At 43.0% G+C, this 23,931-nt stretch overlaps 1 protein-coding gene across 3 annotated transcripts in view; it reads right to left on the bottom strand.

Moving 5' to 3' along the window:
- Positions 1-23,931, bottom strand: part of ACAD10 (acyl-CoA dehydrogenase family member 10) — a 51,151-nt gene that overhangs the window by 6,082 nt on the left and 21,138 nt on the right. The window contains exons 8-13 of one of the 3 annotated variants that reach the window (XM_027044297.2): positions 21,545-21,613; positions 19,582-19,763; positions 13,232-13,382; positions 12,008-12,159; positions 10,245-10,418; positions 3,219-3,966 (exon numbers count right to left, since the gene is read on the bottom strand). In XM_027044297.2, coding sequence (XP_026900098.2) covers positions 3,782-3,966; positions 10,245-10,418; positions 12,008-12,159; positions 13,232-13,382; positions 19,582-19,763; positions 21,545-21,613 — 913 coding nt within the window. In that variant the 3' untranslated portion in view covers positions 3,219-3,781. Of the gene's footprint in view, positions 1-3,218; positions 3,967-10,244; positions 10,419-12,007; positions 12,160-13,231; positions 13,383-19,581; positions 19,764-21,544; positions 21,614-23,931 lie in introns of those variants that run through there. The other 2 variants (XM_027044298.2, XM_027044299.2) reach the window with 2 other exon arrangements.

The raw sequence follows: 23,931 nt of genomic DNA, 5'->3' as shown, positions 1-23,931 counted from the left end.
TTGAGTTGTAGCAATAGAGACTGACTGTGGCTAACTAAGGGGGGAAAAAGAACTGAGTGTAAAGGTTACCAGGAGCTCAGGTTAGAGAATGAAGCTCAGAAATAAACAGGGATCCAGGTACCCTAGAGGGTCACACAGGACAGGATACTCAGCAGTCCTGCCGGGGCCCCACTGCTATGGAATGAGCAAGTGCCAAGTTTTTTTCTTGAAAATACTGTTCATTCTCCCAATTCCAGAGAGCCTGGCTGGGCTAGCTTGGCTCATGTGCCCACTTCTTGCCCAAGGAGGGCTGGGCTGGCACCCGGACTGACAGTTCTGCCACTGTATCCAAAGGAGGGGAAGGAATGCCCCCGAATGAAACTGGGGTGCTGTACCGAGAAAGAAGAATGAACACTAGGCTGCCCAAACCCAATCAGTGTCCACAACGCCCACTCATCTGGGTTGCCGTAAAGATGAAATGAGATGAGGGGCACCTGGGTGGCTCAGTTAAGCATCTGACTCTCGATTTTGGCTCAGGTCACGATCTCATGGTTCGTGGGTTCGAGCCCTGCATCGAGCTCTGCGCGGACAGTGATTCCCTCTCTCCCTTCTGTCTGCCCCTGCTCTAAATAAACAAATAAACTTAAAAAAAAAGATTATCTGAGATGACCTGTAGAATACAAAGTGTCTGACACAGAAGCAGACAGGCTGCACTAAATGTTAGCGATTGTGAATATAATGAGCATCACTTCTCACTGGGAGGACACCAGCTGGCCTGGCTTTTGCATTTATACGGAGCCTGGTCTAATGACGTACTTCCGGGATCCGTACCTGCACTCGTCTCATTGTTTGTATTAAGCTGATTAGCTCAGAGTGCAATTACCAAGGAGAAAAAGGGCAGATTTATTGAACAAATAAAGCAGGATAGGGCAGGAGAAAAACACAGGAGTTCTGAAGAGAAAGAATAAGGAAATGGATCTAATCATCTCCCTGTGTTTGTGTGGGGGGACCCACAGAATTTGAGCCCAGCAGATCTGGACATGAATCCAGGCGCTGTTATTCCTAGCTGTGTTCCTGGACACATCCATTTCCTTACTTGTAAATCGAGGTTAACAATGCTTACCTCACAGGATTTGTGAAATACACCGTAAATGGCTACGTATGTCTTCCCATTTACGGGAGTGACCACACTTGGGGTAAAAGCCTTGAGCTACAGTTTCACTGCTTTGCCCACAATCTCCACGATGTTCCCATTCAGGTATAACTGGAAGTAAAATGATCCCTAATCTCGGTTTTTCCTCAGCATTCCTTTTAGAGTCTGGAGGTGTTTGCTGTGTGCGCATTTCCTTTTCCAATGCTTCCATGCCCTTGATGGGCTTACATCACATGTGAGAGCCTGAAATGTTCTGGCCAGCCATGGAGGGGAGAGGCAATTCACACGTTAATGATGGGAGCCTAGAGCAGTAAGCACCTTTGTGATCAAAAGTTGGCAATATTTGGGGCGCCTGGAGAGCTCAGTCGGTGGAGCGTGTGACTCTTGATCTCGGGGTTGTGAGTTTGAGCCCCATGTTGGATGTAGAGATTACTTAAAAATTTTTAAATCTGAAAAAAAAAAACCCTTGGCAATGTTTATTAAAACACTAAATAGTCTCATTCTTGGACAGTATTTTTACTTCAAAGAATTTATCCTGTTGTAGAAACAAATGTACACAGAGGTATGTGAGAGCATTCAATGCACCTTGCTTGCAAAGGATCCAAACCCGCTTCTTATTCTGGAGGACTCCTTCATTACATAAATTTTAGTGAGATCAAGGTATAGTCTCCTACTGCAGAAAGTAAAGGGGGCCAGACATGCCCTCCTTCTCCCTGCTTCCAGGCAATAAAGGCGAGGCCATGAGACCTACTCCCCTGCTCCCCGGCCAGCTGAAAATTCCCATCTAAAAGTTTTGAGTTGGGGTCCTGAGGAAGCTTCCTGAGATCTCCCAGCCAGCTGGCTGCTTTTATGACAGCCTTGGCTACACCCTCTGCAGCCTGCCTTCCCTTGGCTTCTAAAGCTGGGTCTTCAGCCTCCTTATCCATGTCAGCAGCTAGCTAATGTCCTTCCCTGCTTAAGTGATCCAGTGACCTAGCCTACTGAGACACCAATGGGATCCCTCAGCCAGGGGGAGGGTAGACAAATTACGTACACCCACACTGCAGAAACCCTAGAAGGTCCATCTCCAGGCACTGACATGTCATTAAATTAAATAAGCAAGTGGGAGATTCAAATGTATACAACAATCCCATTACAACATAGGAATGATATGTTGGTATGTAATAGAGAAAAGCAGCTGGGAGCCTAACACGCCGAGCTGTTGACAGCGATGATCTCAGAGGGCAAGGGATTTTAGAGAGCTCTTTCTATGTTATGAACTCTTCTTACTCTCGTCATGTTTGAGCTTTGGTGGTTTTGCAATAGGTTTGTAACCAGAAAAAAAGTGATAATGCCATTTTCTTAAAAAGTAGATGATGGTTGGGGCGCCTGGCTGGCTCAGTCGGTTAATTGTCCGACTTCAGCTCAGGTCATGATCTCATGGTTGAGCCCCTTTTTGGGCTCTGTGCTGACATCTCAGAGCCTGGAACCTACTTCGGACTCTGTGTCTCCCTCTCTCTGTCCCTCCCTGGCTCATGCTCTGTCTCTGTCTCTCTCTCTCTCAAAAGGGCACGTCTCTCTCTCTCCGTCTCTCTCTATCAAGGGCACGGAAGCATTGGAAAAGGAAATGCACTCTGTCTCTGTCTCTCTCTCCAAAAATAAACGTTAAAAACAAATTAAAAGAAAAAAAAGATGATGGCTGCAAAATGTGTGCTCCTAAAGATCTCAAATAACTTAAAAACTAACACAAGCCAAGACTCACCCTGACAAAGAACAAGCAGGTATTTCCATTATCAGCTAAAGTAGTGTCACTCTGTTCAATGGCTGAAACAGTTTACAGTTGACTTTAGCCCTTTACTTTTGACATTATGGGTTCTTTAAAGAGACTTTATTGGGGCACCTGGGTGACTCAGGCAGTTGAGCATCTGACTCTTGGTTTCGGCTCAGGTCATGACCTCACGATTCATGGGATTGAGCCCCACGTCAGGCTCTGCACTGAGAGCATGGAGACTCTTGTGATTCTCTCTCCCTCTCTTTGCCCTCCCCTGTATGTGCAAGGTTTCTCTCTCTCTCTCTCTCTCTCTCTCTGAAAATAAGTAATTAAACCTTTTAAAAATAAGAGGCTTTATTAACTGATGTATTTTATATCACCGTGTTTCAAATTTACATAATTCACATATGCACAAAATAAGCCCGCCTGTCCTGGGGGCATGAACCACAGACCTGGTGTTCCTGTGCCTGGGCTGAGGTATCTGGCCATGACACGGTCACACAGAGAAAGCAATGAAGTGGAAACCAAGTAATCTAGAGCTAGCTTTTCCTGATGATGATGAAAAACAAAGATAATTCTTTACAGCCCTCTTGTCTCTTCACTGCTAAGGAGGGGAACAGACGTGTCTGGTCAATGAGCTGGGGTTCCACCATGTTAATGACATCTTACCAACTCTCAATACGCTGCTTTCCATTGAGATATTCAATCAGCAGGGAAGCGGTCCATCCCTCTGCTGAGGCTTGGTGACTCCATAAGCTCTGACTCAGCGGGGTACACATGTCATGGCTTTAGTCACTGATACAGCTCCCTGACTGGTGGGGAAAGGCCCCCTGGAGAGAGAACCAGAGTTCCCTTTGAGGCATGAGCCAGGGAAGATTCTGTAAAGGGGATATAACTGCTCACGCCTGAGGTGCTCGGCAGGGACTGTGACCAGCCTGAGTGTGATAGGACCTCATTGACGGTTTCGTGGCTGGCATCTCTTTGAAAACCCGGAACCCTTCTTTGATGGCAAAATCCCATGCCAGGTTAGACATAAATTCAGGCAGTTTTCCACTTTGTTCGGTGTCCACAAAGCTTGCTTGCCCTAAGCAGAAGCAAAGAAAAACAGTGATTACTCCCAAACAACCCTTAATAAGAATGCCGTCAGCAGCCACTACCATTTGCTGAGCACTTGGCCATATACCAGACACAGTGCTAAGCGCTCTGCGTGGATTATTATAGCTCATCGAATTCCCGAAGCATTATGATGCTTTTAATCCCCACGTTACAGAAAGAATCTGGGTCTTAGGAAGCGTAGACAAGCTGACAGCAGTGGGCTTGGAGCCAGGAGTCAGGCTCATCTGGACTGCTCCCTGCTCTTTACCTCTTCTTTCCGTCAAGGCAATAAATGAAGCCAGGGACACCCCCAGTCACTTGTGCTGTCGCCAGGGGGCTATCGAAAGCCCTGCATTATCTTAGACCGACTGCTCTTGCTGCAAAACCAGTAACAACCATCCCCAGGGACCAGGTTAACGACAGATCTCTGGACACCACTCTGTGCAGATGAAGGCCAGTGTCAGCCCTGCAGAACTCACTCCACTTATGCGCTCACTGCTTGCTTTTTTTTTTTCTTTTAATACGTGCATCAAGACTTTTAAAAAGTAAAAATTTTTTTAAATTGAAGTACGGTGTATATACACCCTCTTTATAAAAGTGTATAGTTCTGTGAGTTTAGTCAGGTAACCAGCACTGCCATCAAGATACAAAATATGTCCATCATCCCCAAATTTCCATGGTGTCCCTTTGTACACAACCCTTTGCCCCAGCCCCTGGCAACAGTGATCTCTGTTTCTTTGAGAGAGAGAGAGAGAGAGAGAGAGAGGCAGAGAAAGAAGGAGAGAGAATCTTAAGTAGGCTCCACGTGCAGTGCAGAGCCTGACAAGGGGCTCGATCTCATGACCCTGGGATCATGACCTGAGCCAAAATCAAGAGACAGACGCTTAACCGACTGAGCCACCCAGGCGCCCCACCCCCTTTTAAATCTCTGTTTCCCTAGTTGGCTTTTTCCGGAATGTCACGTAAATACACACATCATAGGGTGTGCAGTCTTTTCACTGTGGCTTCTTGCATTCAGTGAACTGCATCCGAGATCCCCGCATGAAGCGTGTATATTGTCTCCTTATAGTGAGCTTCTTCACAGCCAACGCTCCTAGATTATTTTTAGCATTTCCATATTCTAAAAAGACTGTGTTTTCCTCATTCTCTTTGTATCGATAAATAGATCTTTGCAGAGGCCTATTTTTCTTCTGGTCCCTGCCACAGCCAATTTCCCCAAAGAGCCATTTTCACGAAGCTTTGGTGTTAAAGATATTATGCTATTCTTACAGATCAGGAGCCAAATCCATGTGCTACATAGCAGAGAAGGCAGGCCGCCAGACAAGTCTTTACTCAGCACCTTCCGGGGGCGGTCATGGACCCAGGCCCTGGGGGGGGTGGGGAGGGGGGCAGTCGGGAACCAGACAGCCCCCTTCCCTGAGTCACTGTGAGGGCAGTGAGGGCAGATGCGCACTCTCTCATGAGTGGCTGCATCTCCCCAGCCCGTTACTCTGACTGCACATGCCATGTGCAAGCAAGAACCCCCTTGAACTCACTGCTCTTCATAATGACTTCCTTTTCCTAGCAGAGAATATGAAGCGCTCTCTTCATTTTCCTCTCCTTAAGTCGATCTCTCTCTCAGAGTGCTGCTCTGTCTCTCGGAAAGTCGCCGATAAGAGCCTGGGCTGACTTAAAGCTATCATTACTTCTGTGTCTTTTCCCACATGTCGTCTCAGCAGAGGAGACTGCAGCCTCCTAAGCTGTGGTCACAAGCACTTCTTCCATTCTCGAATTTCAGCAGCCGTCTACCGGAAACCTAAATGTCAGCACCCACATGCCGACTATAAATCAGAGGCCCCCGCCCCCAGCTCTGGGCATGGTTCCCCCCTTCCCCACCCAGTGATGAGCTAACACCACCGAGAATGCCTTTGAAACAAATGCTCCTTCTCCAAACCCCACCTTCCAGGGCAATACCAAGTTCCTCCCTTCTTCAAACAGGAAAATGCTTTTAGACAGAAATAATATTTGCATTCGTGGAGCCGGGTTTCTTCTTCCCCTCGTGTAACATTATTACACTGTTCTTCAAAAAACGGATTCCCGGTTTTATGTGAGAAAACTACGTCACTTCCTCTGTGTGTCTGGCTGGCTTCCCGGGTGGGAGGGGAAGGAGCGCCAACAGGATCGGAGGAACGCAGTCGTGTAAGGACAGCACATGTGTATTCCTGTGTGCTGGAGTGTTTTACCTCCGAGCCGAGGGAAGCGTGAAGCCAAGCCAGTGGCACACAGGACCTTGGAAACTGTCAAATGGCTTCCTGTTAGGCCCATTGGCGGCAATACCAATGGGGTTTACAGGTGTCGAGACTCCAGAAGAGATCATTCCGAGTCCACTCAGCTTATCCCCAGGCACTGGAACAGGATCCAGTGAGAACACAGTAGTCGTCTAGAAAATGTCTACAGGCAGTCAGGCCTGTTCGTCACCTGATGGACCCAACAGCCCTTCTGCTTGATTAAATATTTCTGGTTAGCTTTCATTGCGAAGCCCTAACAAAATTTGGGAAATGGTTGGTCAGAACTAATGCTCTCTGGAGGAGGCAAAAATATGGTTTTCGAGAATTCCTGTTTATTGAGACCCCTGTCGTCAGATCAGGGCGGGTGAAACTAGAAGTCATCTGGGTGCCGATTTTTCTCTGAACATTGTTTTGCTCACGACTTTGTACTGCTAGTTCCTAGTACCTGGCTTGGCAGAGGTTCAGATCCTTGTGAATGAACGATCAATTCCCCTACTCCAACTGCCTTTCTCATTAGAATACGGGAACCTGGCTGAGGACGACAGGTGGCCGCCAAGCTTAGGATGTCGATGACCTGGAAGCTAAGATGTTCCCGTTGTACTAGCAAACCCACTGCTGGGTTTCTCTCTACTTGACTTTTGTCTTAATTTTGGAAACTTTCAAAGATATATAAAAATAGAGTGAAGGGTTTAAGGAATCTGGAAGTGTCTACCACTCAGCTTAAACAGTCATCAAAGTATGGCCAATCTTGTTTCATTCTCTGTCATCCCCATCCTCACTGCCTTAGATTTTTCTGAAGTAAATCCCAAACATTAGATCATGCCATCTGTAAATATTTCATTTATGTCTAATAGCACTTAAAAGCACACAGTACCATCATCACTCTTAAAAAACAGTTAACTGGGACGCTCAGCCGGTTGAATGTCCAACTCTTGATTTGAGCTCAGGTCATGATCCCAGGGTCATGGGATCGAGCCCTGTATCAAGCTCTTGCTGAGTGTGGAGTCTGCTTGGGATTGTCTCTCTCTCTCTCTCTCTCTCTCCCTCACTCCTCCCCCACACGCATGTGCACACATGTACACTCTCTCTCAAAAATAAACTCACTTAGGGCGCCTGGGTGTGGTTAGGCAAAGTGGTTAGGCAACCAACTTTGGCTCGGGTCACGATCTCACAGTTTGTGAGTTAGAGCCCCGTGTTGGGCTCTGTGCTGACAGCTCAGAGCCTGGACCCTGCTTCGGATTCTGTGTCTCCCCCTCTCTCTGCCCCTCCACTGCTCATGCTCTGTCTCTCTGTCTCTTAATAATAAATAAACATGAAAAAAAAACACACTTAAAAAAAAGATTCTCTCTCCACCTCTGCTCCTCTCCCCCCACTGATGTGTGTTCTCTTCTCTCAAATAAAAAAATAAAAATAAAATAACTATGACTCCAATATCACTAACTATCCAGTCAGAATTCAAATTTCACTATCGCATAAATTTTTTTATAATTTGTTTTTTCAAATAGGGATCTAAATAAGATCCAAACACTGTAACTGGCTGATGTGTCTTTTAAGTCCCTTTCAATCTATAGGTTCCCTTTTCATCTTTTCTTTTCCCCCCTGACATTCATTTGTTGAAGAAACTGAAGTGTCCCCAAATCTGGATGTTGTGAGTGGCTGTGCCTCAGTGCTGATGTTGAACGTGCTCCTCTGACCCTCTGTTTCCTGTAAGCTGGTAGTTAGCACTACGGCTCGGTCAGATCCAGGTCTGACTTTTGGGGAAGCATCAGGAGGTATGTAATGTCTGGCTGTTTCTCTCTTGCTGACATTAGCACCACGGATACTTATTTTCTGGACCCATTAATGTAGAGGGGTGGAAAACTGGTGATACGCTAATTCTGTCATTCTGTCTGAGCTACTTCCCTAGAGAGAAACTTTCCCTCAGTTATTTTGTTAGCCTGACACATAATTTGTGAGTGAGACTTTGACTCTGGTTTAGTGTCACTCTTTACTCATGGATTTAAACATACTTGATGTGTTCCCCATCCATTTCAGTTCATCCTTACTGGTGGTCAAAGTGTCCTGTCATTAGCAACTAGGAGCCCATGAGAGCTGGCTCCTGAGTCCTTTAGATATGACCCGAGTAGTCTTCAACAGCCTACTATATGACAAGGTGTTCCAGGTTCATCTGTAGATTGCCTGCCCTAGACCTGAACACGGTCCTGGCTCCTTCCGGTGGGAATGGAATTTAGAGATGATGACATGGCGAAAACTAGGAGTACAGAATGCTACTGGGTTAGTCACTATTTCTAGGACTTTTTGGCGGGTTCTGTCTGCGTTCTGCTGTTCCTTTCTACATAGGAAACAAACTATAACCTGCTTTTCTATCATCTTAAATAATTTAGGATATAGATGATTTCATTTACTATCCTGCAAGATCTAAAATTAATACTAGAGTGTTTACATAGATAGATAGATAGATAGATAGATAGATAGATGGTACATTTATATACACATTCAATTCAACCGTCAGTTCTGAGTAGCAACGATGAACTTTTCTTCCCAGAAGCTCAGACAGACAAGATATAATCTAGAACTCCAAGCTAGTTCAGTAAAGCATTTTCCGATGTATGTAAGAGCACCATCAAAGAAGACACATAATCTTTTTTCTTCCTTCAGCAAACCTCTTACTGGGATTTGGCAACATGTACAAAAAATTAAAATGCACATACTTTAACTTAGCAATTCTAATTCTGGGAATTTATCCTTTGGGTTTATTCACGCATGTGCAGAAGAGGGTGTTCACGAACCACTATCTGTGTTTGCTAAAATGTGCAAATAATCCAAAGATATATTGATAAGAGAATGGGTTAAATAAATTACACTACATCCATACAATGGGACATACTATAGAAATCAAAAACAATGATGTATATCTGTACATATTCATATGGGAAGGTCTCTATGAAATATTGTGAAAATTAAAATAAGTGAAAATAAAAGCAAGGAATGTACCTTATGTTGTTGTAAAGTATATATCTATAATAATTATATATATATGTATATATGCTATATATACACACATATCATATCCTACATATACACACATATAAATATTTCATAGGAATTCTTAAGCATAAAAAATTAAAAATGAAGGTACTAAAAATACATGTAGGATGATCACATTTTTATGAAACTTGGAGAAAGAGAGAAGATAGATACACAGAACAAATTGGGGGACCCATGAAACTTTTAAGGGTGGTGTTTATGTTTAAGAAACAGTACTGAGAAAAAAGGAAAATAATTTTGTATTATGACTGAATTCTTATGTAAGTTTTTTCTTAAAAAATTGTATGTTATGTTAATAATTTTTTAAAGTTTGGGGCGCCTGGGTGTGGCTCAGTTGGTTAAGCGTCCGATTCTTGATTTTGGCTCAGGTCATGGCCTCACGGTTCGTGAGTTGGAGCCCCACATTGGGCTGTGTGCTGGCAGTGTGGAGCCTGCTTGGGATTTTCTGTCTCTGTCTCTCTGTCTCTCTTTCTCTCTCTCTCCCTCTGCCCCTCGCGCCTGCACATGTGCACACTCTCTCTCTCAAAATAAACATTAAAAAAATTTTTTTAAGTTTAAATATTTTAAAGAATACATATAGGGGCGCCTGGGTGGCTCGGTCGGTTAAGCATTCAACTTCAGCTCTGGTCATGATATTGTGGTCCGTGAGCTCGAGTGCCATGTCCAGCTCTGTGCTGACAGCTCAGAGCCTGCAGCCTGCTTCGGATTCTGTCTCCCTCTCTCTCTCTCTGCCCCTCCCCTGCTTGCACTCTGTCTGTCTCTCTCAAAAATAAATAAACGTTAAAAAAAATTTAAGAATACATATATATGTATATGCTATTAATGACAGATGGTTGAGTTAACTGAATATTGTAGAATTCTGGCCAAATTGGTCACAGGAGGGTTTCTAGGGGGAGAAGCTGAGTGGTTGGGACTCAGACCCTCAGGCAGGCTCTCCTAAGCCACCCGTTACCTGTGAGCGAGCGCTTGTAGACTCCCTGCAGGATCGCGGCCATGCGGAAAAAGCAGAAGGCCATGTAGAAGTTCCAGTTCTCAGTAGGAGAGATCCCCGAGTGAAGACAGTACATCCTGAAATACTCCTCTGCAGTAGGGATTCCCAGCTGAGTGAAATCACAGTCACTGAAACCTGAGGCGACAGACAGAGCCATGTCTGGGCAGTGACCACACACTCCCTTGTGGCTGCAGGTATCTGAATTATGAAAATCACTTCCTGCCTTGGAAACGAGTTTTACAACTAATTCACAGGGTCAGCTCCTTATTTCAACAGCTCTTCCGCCCCCACATGGCTGGGATCCTGGCACGAAGCTATTCACAAATTGGCCCTTAAAAGTTTCAGACTAAATTGGCAGTAGTGGAGGGAATGAGGGGCCTCCACTTCCACCTGGGCCACAGTTCAGGGTGGATGCGTATGATTTTCCATCTGCCGTTTGATAAAAAATGGCATTGAAAGAAAGATCCTGCCAAATTTTGAAAAAAATAATTACAACAAATCAGAAATGTGTACTGATTTCCTTCAATGGTAACATTTTCATGGCTTAGAAGCATGTAATATATTTTGTTCCTGGGACTTTGTTCGGAGTATACCTTATAATATAGGCAAAGATACTCCTACAAAGATGTTCACTGCCTTTTTTTGTGAGGGTTGGGGGGAGGTAGTATAAAAGAAAAATTGAAAACAAAATTAAATATCCAAATGAGATACTGAGATATTTGTCTTAAGACATTTGTCAAATGTCTTGATTAAATTAATTCTATTCAAAAAAATCCTATTTCATCATTAAAAATGATGCTGTAGAAGAAATACTTAATGGCATAAAAACAAGTAATTAAGTGAAAAAAAAAACAGGCCATAAAATCATAGAATCACATTTTCATTTAAACAAATGTATGTACACACACCAAAAGATGAAAATGTTGGCAGTGCTCATCTCTGGGACTATTGATGATTTTAACTTTTCCTTTTGTTATTTGTTGGCTCTAACATTTTATTTTAATTTTTTATTTTTTTAAATTGACATCCAAATTAGTTAGTATATAGTGCAACAATGATTTCAGGAGTAGATTCCTTAGTGCCCCTTCCCCATTTAGCCCATCCCCCCTCGCACAGCCCCTCCAGTAACCCTCAGTTTGTTCTCTATATTTAAGAGTCTCTTCTGTTTTGTCCCCCTCCCTGTTTTTATATGATTTTTGTTTCCCTTCCCTTATGTTCATCTGTTTTGTCTCTTAAAGTCCTCATATGAGTGAAGTCATATGATTTTTGTCTTTCTCTGACTGACTAATTTCACTTAGCATAATAGCCTCCAGTTCTATCCACATAGTTGCAAATGCAACATTTCATTCTTTTTGATTGCCGAGTAATACTCCATTGTATAGATATGCCACATCTTCTTTATCCATTCCTCCATCGATGGACATTTGGGCTCTTTTCATACTTTGGCTATTGTGTTGGCTCTAACATTTTAAAATAAATTTGTATTTTTTATTTAGAAAATTGGATAGAAATTAGTTGAGTAAAAACATAGGAGGGGCCTATGCACACATCCTTCTCGCTTAAAATACATCTACACATATTTCCCTCCACTGGCAGGAATGCATTTTCCAGCCAAACCACCAGGACCTCAATTTCATGCACCAACCGATCACGGTTACTTCTGTGCCTCAGGTGCTTTGAGAATGGAGCTGCCCTGTTCCCTCTTCTCCTTCAGCTGTTCCTACCTCGCAGCAGGGACCCGGGAAAACTGGATGGCAAGTAGTGAGCCAGGCAGCTGGAGGCCACGTCCACAAGGGGGTCGCCTAAGGTAGAGAGTTCCCAGTCAAGGACGGCAAGCACCTCGGCCTTTTCTGGATGGAACAGCAGGTTGTCCAGCCTGAATAAGCCACAAAAGGAATGGAAAGACAGCTCTAAGGAAACTGAGTGCTAGGGGTGTGTTCTGTGCTGGGTGTCTTCCATTTGCCCCTGCAAATGCACTCCCCACCCTATGAACCCCTCAGTGCCCACGTCCACTGGCTCCCTTGCCCTATGGCTCAGGTGGGCTCAGCCAATGAGGACATCAGCAGGAGACGAGAAGGAGGCAGATAGGTGAGGGACACTATATTCCTCTCCCAAGGGCCATAAGAGCTGTGGTCCAGGAGCCCTCTCCACAGAGTGACCTCTCTGGGTTCTCGTACTTCCTCCTTCCCTCTGATGGATTTAAAACAGGTCTGTACATTCTGACACTTCTTACACAAAAGGAAGAGTCTAATGCTTTGCTGCTTGAGGCAACTGGCTTCTGACAAATATAATGCAGGTGGAAGTCATGCTAAGAGACTCTAGAGCCCAGCTCAGAAAAGGTGACCAGCTCCCTCCCAGTCAGCCCTCTCTCTTGGAACACACACGTTTGCAGCCCTGAGCCACTTAGGTAAGGAGTCCAGCTGCCCAGAAGCTGCTATGCTGGAGGGACCACGTGGGAGACCAAAGAGAGGCCCAGGGAGCCCAGCTCAGTCTTCTCTGCCCCAGTGCCAGGCATGTGAGTGAGCCTTCAGGAGAGTCCAGCCCCCAACCTGACAGCCTCCCCAGTTGAAACCAGCTATCCTGTCCCCAGACAGATTTCGTGAGCAAAGTAACTGCCATCGTTGTTTACAGCCATGCGGTCTGGGAGGAGTCTTTTATGCAGTCGTAATAACTGGAGCACACACTTGCACTTTCAAACCTAGGGGCTGTAATAACTCCCACTGTTGCACAGAACAGCCCCCCATCATAACGAATTTTCTGGCCCCAAATGTCAAGAGGCCGAGGTGGAGAAACCATGCCTTAAAAGGGCACGCACAAGGAGATCCTCTGTGAAGAAGTAATTCTCAACTGTAAATTGGGTTCGGACTAGCTGTTTGATTTCCGCTTCAAGGGCCCTGCCCGTCATTTTCCACGTCTAGGTATTCACTCCTCCTCACAGCCATGCCTACCTGAAGTCCCCATGCACCAGTGTGGTCTTCTGTTGCCTGGGAAGATGGTGCGGCAGCCATTGGATGAGCCTCTCCATCGCCGGGATGCTGCTGGTTTCTGAGGCTCGATAGTGCTTAATCCAGGTTTGCACCTGATGTGAAATATAGTCCCCTGAGGGAAAGAGAATGAGAACATGGCATGCCACTCTAACATCCTCCAAAAGTTCCACAAGGTAACCAAAACAGTGAAAGCCTTGTTAATGCTCTGTGGTATCATCTTCTTTTTTTTTAATTTTATTTTCTTTTATTATTTTATCTTTACTTTTTTTTTTTTTTTTTTTAATAATTTACATCCAAGTTAGTGAGCATATGGTGCAACAATGATTTCAGGAGTAGATCCCTTAAGCCCCTTACCCAGTTAGCCCATCCCCCCTCTCACAACCCCTCCAGCAACCCCTCCTCCCCCTCTGTTTGTTCTCTATGTTTAAGAGTCTCTCATGTTTTGTCTCCTTCCCTGTTTTTATATTATGTTTGCTTCCCTTCCTTTATGTTCATCTGTTTTGTCTCTTAAAGTCCTCCAATGATTGAAGTCATATGATATTTGTCTTTCTCTGACTGGCTAATTTCACTTAGCATAATACCCTCCAGTTCCATCCACACAGTTGCAAATGGCAAGATTTCATTCTTTTTGATTGCCGAGTAATACTGCATCTCATATATATATATATATATATATATATATATATATATACACACACACACAGCACATCTTCTTTATCCATTTATGTATCAATGGACATTTGGGCTCTTTCCATACTTTGGCTATTGTCAATAGAGCCGCTATAAACATTGGGGTGCATGTGTCCCTTTGAAACAGCCCCCCTATATTCCTTGGATAAATACCTAGTAGTGCAATTGCTGGGTCATAGGATAGTTCTATTTTTAACTTTTGGAGGAACCTCCATATTATTTTCTGGAGTGGCCGCACCAGTTTGCATTCCCACCAGCAGTGCAAAACAGAACCTTTTTCTCCGCATCCTCGCCAACATCTGTCATTGCCTGAGTTGTTAATGTCAGTCATTCTGACAGGTGTGAGGTGGTATCTCAGTGTGGTTTTGATGTGTATTTCCCTGATGATGAGTGATGTTGAGCATTTTTTCATGTGTCGGTTGGTCATCTGGATGTCTTCTTTGGAGAAGTGTCCATTCATGTCTTTTGCCCATTTCTTCACTGGTTTACTTGTTTTTTCGGTGTTGAGTTTGATAAGTTCTCTATAGATTTTAGATCCTAACCCCTTATCTGATATATCTCCTCCCATTCCATTAGTTGCCTTTTAGTTTTGCTGATTGTTTCCTTCGCTGTGCAGAAGCTTTTTATTTTGATGAAGTCCCAATAGTTCATTTTTGTTTTTGTTTCCGTTGCCTCTGGAGACGTGTTGAGTAAGAAGTTGCTGCAGCTGAGGTTAAAGAGATTTTTGCCTGCTTTCTCCTCGAGGATTTTGATGGCTTCCTGTCTTACATTGAAGTCTTTCATCCATTGTGAGTTTATTTTTGTGTATGGTGTAAGAAAGTGGCCCAGGTTCATTCTTCTGCTGTCCAGTTTTCCCAGCACCACTTGCTGAAAAGACTGTCTTTTTTCCATTGGATATTCTTTCCTGCCTTGTCAGAGATTAGTTGGCCATACGTTTGTGGGTCCATTTCTGGGTTCTCTATTCTGTTCCATTGATCTGAGTGTCTGTTTTTGTGCCATGTGGTATCACCTTCTGATGACCTAGGAGTTTCTCATGTGATGCTCCTGCCGCTGTGGCTGGATTTCAGTGTGATCTGGGTACTGTTTCCAGCCACATGGCCTGCAAGCCTGATTCCTGGCCCTCTCAGACATCCTACAAGCTTCCTAACAGCCTTTAAAAAATCCCTTGTTGGCTAAACAACAGTGGTTGGCTAAGAGCATGGAGTCTGGGGCTGGGCTGCCTCGGTATGGTTCCCAGCTCTGCCATTCTCTATCTTTCTGATCTCAGACAGGTGACTTAACCTCTCTGTGCCTCAGTTTTTCCTCGTCAGTGAGATGTTCCTCAGAGAGTTGTTGGGAGGATAAAATGTGTAAAGGCCCCTGGAAATGTTCCTGGCATGTAATACTACTACATGAGTATTTGCTATCATTATTCAGTTGTTTGCTAAGAAACCCAAGAGATACCAAAGTTGAGGAACTTGCAAGTTATATCTGGGACCAGGACACTGGAAGGAGTTCTGGAGTCAACTCAGCTCACAGTCAAGGTCTTCAATTGATTTAACTTCTCTGAGCCTCATTTGCTTCTTCTATAGGAATATATTGACACCTAAATTCCACAAGACTGTTGTGAAGGCTAACAGAAATCCATACAGAACATGCCAGATACTTAGCTGCACAGAAGGCTGCTCCATGAATGGTGGCATCATTGTCCCGGTTATTGTCAATTGATCATTATTAATTGTCACTATTAATATAACTAAAAATTAATAAATGTGTCAGGTCCCTGGATCTAAGCCAAGCCCTCATCCCTCATCTGAAAGAGCAATGGTCCCCAGAGGCTGAAGGGTTTGAAGATAAGGATAGAGACGTCAAGCTCCTTCTGTGCAGTCCACTCACAGTTGGGGCATCCAGACATGAGCCCTTTGGAAAATCTATTTGGGTCATGAGAGGTGGAGATCAAAATCCACAGGAATTTAATCCAAAACAAATCAAGCCTTTAGAACTAACTTCTAGTTTTCAGAATTATAGGAAATAGAGTAAAGTAAACCATAAGGAAATAATCAAGACAAATATATAAGACAACTGACTTGGTCTTTTTTTTTTTCCTTGAGAGACAGAGAGAGAGAGAGAGAGAATATCTTAAGCAAGCTCCAGGCTTGATCTCACAACTATGGGATCGTGACCTGAGCCAAAATTAAGAGTTGGATGCTTAACCAACTGAGCCACCCAAGCGCTCCCTGACTTGGTGTCAAAAAAACAGGTGGGGGGTAGGGGTGCTGTTCTAGATTCCTTGATCAGATCCTGATATGGGGAGGGGGACTCATTTATAAAAGATATAAGGGGATAACTGATGAAGTCTATCTGAATATGGATTGGGTTTTAGATATTCTGGGAAAATTTTTAATTTTCTTGGATGTGATAATAGTATCGGAGAATGTCCTTATTTTTAAGGAAATGCATAAAGTATTTAGGAGTTAAGTGTTAGGGTCTCTACAACTTTGTTAAATATATTTATATATAGGGAGAGAGACAAACAGAAGAAGCGGGAGAAGGAAAGAGAAAAGTGAATATGGCAAAAGTTCAGCATTGTTAAAATCAGTAGCGGGCATGTGTAGTTATTCATTGTACTATTTCATGTTTCTGTAAGTTTGAAAATTATCATGCTAAGAAGTCAAATACAAAACTCACAGGAGCTGAGCCTTTGTGAAAGGAGCCCTTCAGGAAAACCTCCGATGTGGATTTGGGACCTCCCGCCCCTCACACACACCAGTCCAGTGCTGCACACGTTCCATTTTCACGGGAAGCAGATGCAGCTGCCCCTGTGTCTCTAGCTCTGCTGGCCGCTGGTCTCTCTCAGGCCTGCCAAAGGGCTGAAACATCCTTCCTGAAGCAGACTGCCCCCCTGGGATAAGGAAGGAGGATTATGTGCTCCCTGCAGGTCCTGGGTGGTGAAAAGGTTCTTTGTGGTAATTGGACTGCACCTGAAGGATCTTTGTCAAAAGTCCCTCTTGATTCGAAATCCTGTTTGTGTGCTCTCTCAGTCTTTCTTTTGTGTTTTTACAAATTTAAATGTGTTCTTTTGAATAGATAACACATTCACATGGCTTGGACAAAAGGGCAAACAGTAATCTTTTTCCCACCCCTCCGCCCAGCCATTCAGCTCTTTTCCTCCCCCAAGGCAACCCACGTGACCAGCTTCTTAGGTATTCTTTTGGAGATATTCACTTGTGCCAGCAAATATTTAAATGTATTTGAATATGTAAATTAATTCAAATATACTGCTCTTTACACAAATGGTACTATCTATTTATAGCCAATGCCCTGCCAAGCAGCTGGATTCCTGACATAACCAGAGAAATTGCAGGGTTTTTTTGAAAAGAAGAATCTAGTGTGCCTGTAGCTGGATCAGTGAACCTGAAGCATGACGAAACTGCTTTATGCTTTCAGACTCAAAACATAGCCAGTGGCCTGGGATGCTGGCCCTTAGATCACATGAAATCACATCAGATTTCTGCTTTGTCTCTTGATGCTAAGAGGTCAGTGGAAAAAACGTCAAAATAGTCTACTTTAAAGGCACAGGGGGCACCTGGGTGGCTCAGTTGGTTGAGCGGATGGATCCTCTGTCCCCTTCTCTCTGCCCCTCCCCTGCCTGCACTCTCTCAAAAATAAACGTTTAAAATAAAATAAAATAAAATAAAATAAAATAAAATAAAATAAAATAAAATAAAATAAAATAAAAGGCACAGGATCCATTCAGACAGCACATGGGAGAGGCTCTTCCATAAGCTGTTCTCGCTCTAGGACAGGATGTTACACTGCCCACTACTTCATTTGCCTAAGGCTTTATCTTCATTCAAAGCACCGGGACAGCTGCCACCTCATTTGCTTTTCAGATCAGCCCTGTGAGGGAGGCAGCACAGGCCTTTTTTTTTTTTTTTTTTTTCACACCAAACCTTTACTATTGAGAAAACTATGAGGAGGTAATGTGACTTGCCCGAGGTCGCTGATAAATTAGCATCCAACTTCTCCAATGCTCTTTCCATCTTGAAACAATGGATCAATATGGGCAACAAGGGTTGTTCTTTGCCCACTTGCCCTTTTACTGGTGAGTAGGGCTGCCAGATAAAATACAGGATATCCAGGGTGCCTGGGTGGCTCAGTTGGTTAAGCGGCCAACTCTTGATTTCAGCTCAGGTCATGATCTCATGGCTCTCATGGGATTGAGCCCCACGTTCGGGGACTCTGCACCGACAGCATGGAGCCTGCTTGAGATTCTCAATCTCTCTCTCTCTCACTCCCTCTGCCGCTCACCCACTCATGCAGGTGTGTGCTCTCTCAAAATAAATAAATAAACATTAAAAAAAAATACCCACTTAAATTTGAATTTCAGATAAACAACACATTTTTATTTCCAAATGAGACTACCAAGGTGGAGGGGAACCCACAGGGGATGATACGGAGCCCGCTGTACTTGGAAGGGATGAAGAACTCCCTCAGTATGGGCTAGGAGGTCAGCAGGCCTGCTCTGTTGTAGCTAAGTGTCTCAGAGTGATCTGAGTAGGGACTCAGATCATGTGCCCGTGGAGAGGTGGAACTTTAGGTACTTTGGCAGAAACGGTAGGAAGTTGATATACACTGGACACATACTATAGCCTTTGATGTGGTCCTACAGAAAAGAGGCACATTTAGGCTAAAAGCAGAGAAAGAAGAAAATACAGCTTCGCTGAGAGATTCTTTTTGACTACAGCCAAGAATACATACTGGTCAAGAGTCAAATAATACTCTTGTACTTTCCAAGTCAGAAAGAGTGAAATTCTTTGGCTTGTGCTAAAGTTTGTGCATGCAAAAGAACGGAGACATTTGTGACAGTGGTTTTAAAATTGTGTGTGCCTGTCAAATTCATAAAATCTACACTTCAATACACCTGACTTCAAAAACAAAAAAAAAAAAAAGGGAAAGCAAAGCAAAAGCAGACAATAACAATGAGGATGAAGAGCAACTGGTACGCTCAGACATTAAAAAACAAGCAGAGGGCACTTCGGTGGCTCAGTGGGTTAAGCATCAGACCTCAGCTCAGGTCATGATCTCACAGTTCTTGAGTTCAAGCCCCACTCTCTGCTGTCAGTGAGGAACCCGCTCCGGATCCTCTGTCCCCCTCTCTCTCTGCCCCTCCCTCGTACTTGCTCTCTTTCTCTCTCTCAAAAATAAACATTAAAAAAAAAAAACAAAAAACAAGCAGAAACAAACTCTGCAAACAAAATACCTTGGCATAATGGCATTTTAAAAGTCTATCCCTGTTGAAAAGAATATTTAGGGGAAAGAGTAAAAAACAGAAAAAAGTATCTTAAATACTCCTGGCTGGTATCAGAAAAAAGAAAGATTAAAATGGTCTAGCATGATAAAGTTGCAGGGAAGAGAGATTCTGTAGTCCATGAAGGGATGTACCCAAGGATAGAACATCGTATTCTAGGTAAGTGACACCTCCATTAAAATGTAACTGGATTTCCCAGCAGGAGGCTATGAAGCCCACATCACATTTAGCAAACACTAGGTGCGTGAACAACCTGACATCACGCAAATCCTAAAACCAGGGGCACCATAAGGAAACTATCAGCATGAAAGACAAATGGCCTTGTGCTCACCATGTTTCGCGTAGTCTTCTAGGCCTGTAGCGTTGAGGTCCACGCTGTGAATTTTGCACAAGACTCTGTTCATGGCAGTGTAAATGGCCCTCCTCTGGGTGGGCTCCAAGCCTGGCAGAGAGGGGTCTCTGTAGATGAGGCCTGGGCAGTACTCCATCAGATAGAAAGGAGTACCGATGACCCTGGGAGGGACACAGACAGGATGTTTCAGTGGCCCAGCTCATAACATGGCAGGCTGTTAGTCATGGTATTGCTCTAACGGTCCTGTGTGTTCATTCCAAGAACTGAGGAAGGAGTTCAGGCCCAGGGATGTTTCCTTTCTCCTTCGTACACGAACACAGGTTAGAAGCACCCCATCCCCAAACCAGTCCACACACACAGCCCTGTCTATACATCCTTGCCACATACCTCTCTTCCATTAGGTCCACTTGGGGAAGCTATGGAATGGAGTTTAAGAGTGATAATGTAGGAAAGCATATTGAGAGGAGGCTAGACATTACTAGAAATCAGTTGACTGTTCTAAAAACTTGTTTTGAAAATTCTACCATTAAAACTGTTTATCCTGATTTGACCATGGGCTAGAACTTAAATTTATTATTAAATTATTAATTATCTTAAGTGTAATAATGCTGCTTTGATTATGAAAGAAAATGTCTTTATTTCTAGGAGGGGTATGCAACTTACTTCAAAAGATTCAGCTAAAAATATATATAGAAAAAGGAAATATATTTATAAAATGTATAAAATTATTAGAGTGTGTAATTACAATTATATAAAATTATTTATATCATACACCTATACACATATGTAAACATACATATATTCATACAGAAGGCAAATATGGCAAAATGTTAGCAACATTTTAATCTAGATAAGAACTCTTTATGCTACTTTTTCTTTCAACTTTTCTATGTTTCAAAATGTTCATAATTAAATAGGTGGGACAAAAAAAAATTCAAAAAGGTTATTGCAAAGCAGTTTAAAAACAACTTAGAAGGACCACAATAAGATTAACAAAAACAAACATGAAGCTAGGTGGATCCAATTCTCACAAAAGCAAATATTTCTTCATCTTTCAGGATAACTTACAGATCTGTGAGCTCTTGGGGCGGGGGGGGGGGGGGGTAGGGGGGTGGGAATGCTCTAAAGTCTTTCTTCTCTCCCATCCACATTTTATTTGTCTTCATTCTAACAAACTGGGATCTGAGCAACTAGATGGGCTTTTCTCTTCTGTAGTTTGAATATGTAATAAAAAATAAATCCAGGGGCGCCTGGGTGGCTCAGTCGGTTAAGCGTCCGACTTCAGCTCAGGTCACGATCTCACGGTCCGTGAGTTCGAGCCCCGTGTCAGGCTCTGGGCTGATGGCTCAGAGCCTGGAGCCTGCTTCTGATTCTGTGTCTCCCTCTCTCTCTGCCCCTCCCCCGTTCATGCTCTGTCTCTCTCTGTCTCAAAAATAAAATAAACGTTAAGAAAGGTTTAAAAATAAATAAATAAATAAATAAATAAATAAATAAATAAATAAATCCAGTGGCGTCTGCGTGGCTCAGTCGGTTAAGCGTCTGACTTCAGCTCATATCATGATCTCACAGTTTGTGAGTTCGAGCCCCGCATCGGGCTCTATGCTGACAGCCCAGAGCCTGGACCCTGCTTCGGATTCTTTGTCTCCCTCTCTCTCTCTCTGCCTCTGCCCCACTTGCTCTCTCTCCCTCTCTCTCTCAAAAATAAATAAACATTAAAACAAATCAGTCAATCAATCAATCAATCTGGAAGCACCTGGATGGCTCAGTGGGTTAAAGCATATGGCTCTTGATTTTGGCTTAGGTCATGATCTCACGGTTTGTGAGATTGAGCCCCGGTGAGTGCAGAGCCTGCTTGGAATTCTCTCTCTCCCTCAGTCTCTGCCCCTCCCCGCCAAATAAATAAATAAACATTTAAAAATAAATAAATAAATCTCATCATTACCCTGAGTCTTCACAGAGGTCAAGAACTCTGGGGACAGGCACCCCAGCATTTCCAAGGGCTTTCATTATCCTGCCAGAATAAAGAAAAATGAATGAAAATGCTGGCTGAATTGATGAGATTTTCTTGAAATTATTTTTCTGAATTAAAATTAGTGTACACAGGAATTAAAACAGAATTCTAAAAAATATCCAATTGACCCCGAAGTATGCAAGAAGAACAAACAACAGATGGAAGAAACAAAAACCAAATAGCAAAATTATGGACTTAAGTCAAATATATCAATAGTTACATTATATTGATTAGACTAAACATTTCAGTTGAGACAGAGATTGTTGTATTGCACAGAAAAGCAAGACCTAGCTACATGCTGTCTACAGGAGACATTCTTTATATATAAAAACATAGGGAAAGGAGCACCTGGGTGGCCCAGTCGGTTAGGCGGCCAACTTCAGCTCAGGTCATGATCTCATGGTCTGTGAGTTTGAGCCCTGCGTCGGGCTCTGTGCTAACAGCTCAGAGCCTGGAGCCTACTTCTGATTCTGTGTCTCTCTGACCCTCCTCCACTCACATTCTCTCTCTCTTTGTCTCTCAAAAACGAATAAATGTTAAAAAAAATTTTTTTTAAGAAATAGCCACATTAATATCAGAGAAAGGACACTTTAAGACAAAGAGTACTACCAGAAGCAGAGGGACATTTCCAGATGATACAAGAATTAATCCATCAGGAAGATATTGCAATCATAAATGTGTACATGCCTCATAACAGGACTTCAAAATGAAAGAAAAACAATCAGAATTACAGAGAGAAACGGACAAATCCACAATCATAGTTGAGACTACAGTACCCCTTTATCAGTAACTGATGGAACTAGAACAAAAAACAGTAAGACAAAGTTCCAAGTGATAACTACCAACGACTTGACCTGATGGCCATTCCCTCAATACTCAACAAGGGCAGGATACACATTCTTTTGAAGTACACACAGTACGTTCACCAAGATAAATCATATGCTGGTTCATACGATTAAGTAACGGAAATCTTAAACAGTATTTCTAAGATCTCAATGGTATTAAACTAAAAATCATTAATTTATGACACGTAGAAAAAGCTCAAATATTTGAGGGGTGCCTGGCCGGCTTGATCGGAAGATCATGCAGCTCTTGATCTCAGGGTTGTGAGTTTGAGCCCCATGTGAGGTGTAGATTACTTAAATAAATAAAACATTTTTTAAAAAAGCTCAAATATTTGCAAATTAAAGAACACACTTTCATATAAGCCATGGGTCAAACAAGATATTACGAGGGAAATTAGAAAATATTTTAAACTGTAATAACAATAAAAAATACAACATGTGCGGGGCACCTGGGTGGCGCAGTCGGTTAAGCGTCCGACTTCAGCCAGGTCACGATCTCGCGGTCCGTGAGTTCGAGCCCCGCGTCAGGCTCTGGGCTGATGGCTCGGAGCCTGGAGCCTGTTTCCGATTGTGTCTCCCTCTCTCTCTGCCCCTCCCCCATTCATGCTCTGTCTCTCTCTGTCCCAAAAATAAATAAAAAAAAAAAACCAAAAAAAAACCGTTGAAAAAAAAATACAACATGTCAAAATTTGTGAGATACAGAAGTGCTTAGAAAGTAACGTATAACTTTAAATACTTGTAAAAAGACTTTAAATCAGTTACACTATAAAGGAAAAAATAAGCCCAGAGTAAGTAGATGGAAAGGAATAAAGATAGAACAGAAATAAATGAGACAGAAAACAGAAAGATTTAATAAAGTGAAACACTCTTCTTTGAAAACAGTTGATAAATCCCTAAATAGACTAATGAGAGAAAGAACAAATTATCACTCAATATCATGAAAAAGAGGGAAAATCACTACAGATCCTATATACATTAAAAGGATAATAAAAGAATATCATGAACAATAAATTTGATAGATTAGACAAATGGACAAATTCCTTGCAAATTATGACTTACCAAAACTAAAACAGGATGAAATAAAATATCCAAATAACCCAATATTTATAAATTGAATCCATAATCAAAAAACCTTTTCCTAAAAACTCCAGTCCCTGATGGGTTTACTGGTAAATTTTATAAATCACTTAAGGAAGAAATTTTTTCATGTTTTAAATAGAAAAATAATTACTCAGTCTTTTTTCTTCATTAAAAAAAATTTTTTTTAATGTTTATTATTGAGAGACAGAGAGACACAGAGCATGAGCAGGGGAGGGGTAGAGAGAGGGGGAGACATAGAATTTGAAGTAGGCTCCAGGCTCTGAGCTGTCAGCACAGAGCCTGATGCGGGGCTCGAACTCACAAACTGCGAGATCATGACCTGAGCCGAAGTCGGTCGCTCAACCGACTGAGCCACCCAGGCGCCCCAATAAT

This window comes from Acinonyx jubatus, chromosome D3, assembly GCF_027475565.1.
Source record: "Acinonyx jubatus isolate Ajub_Pintada_27869175 chromosome D3, VMU_Ajub_asm_v1.0, whole genome shotgun sequence".
NCBI classification, from domain to species: domain Eukaryota; kingdom Metazoa; phylum Chordata; class Mammalia; order Carnivora; family Felidae; genus Acinonyx; species Acinonyx jubatus.
This window is presented reverse-complemented; position numbering and strand designations above follow the sequence as displayed.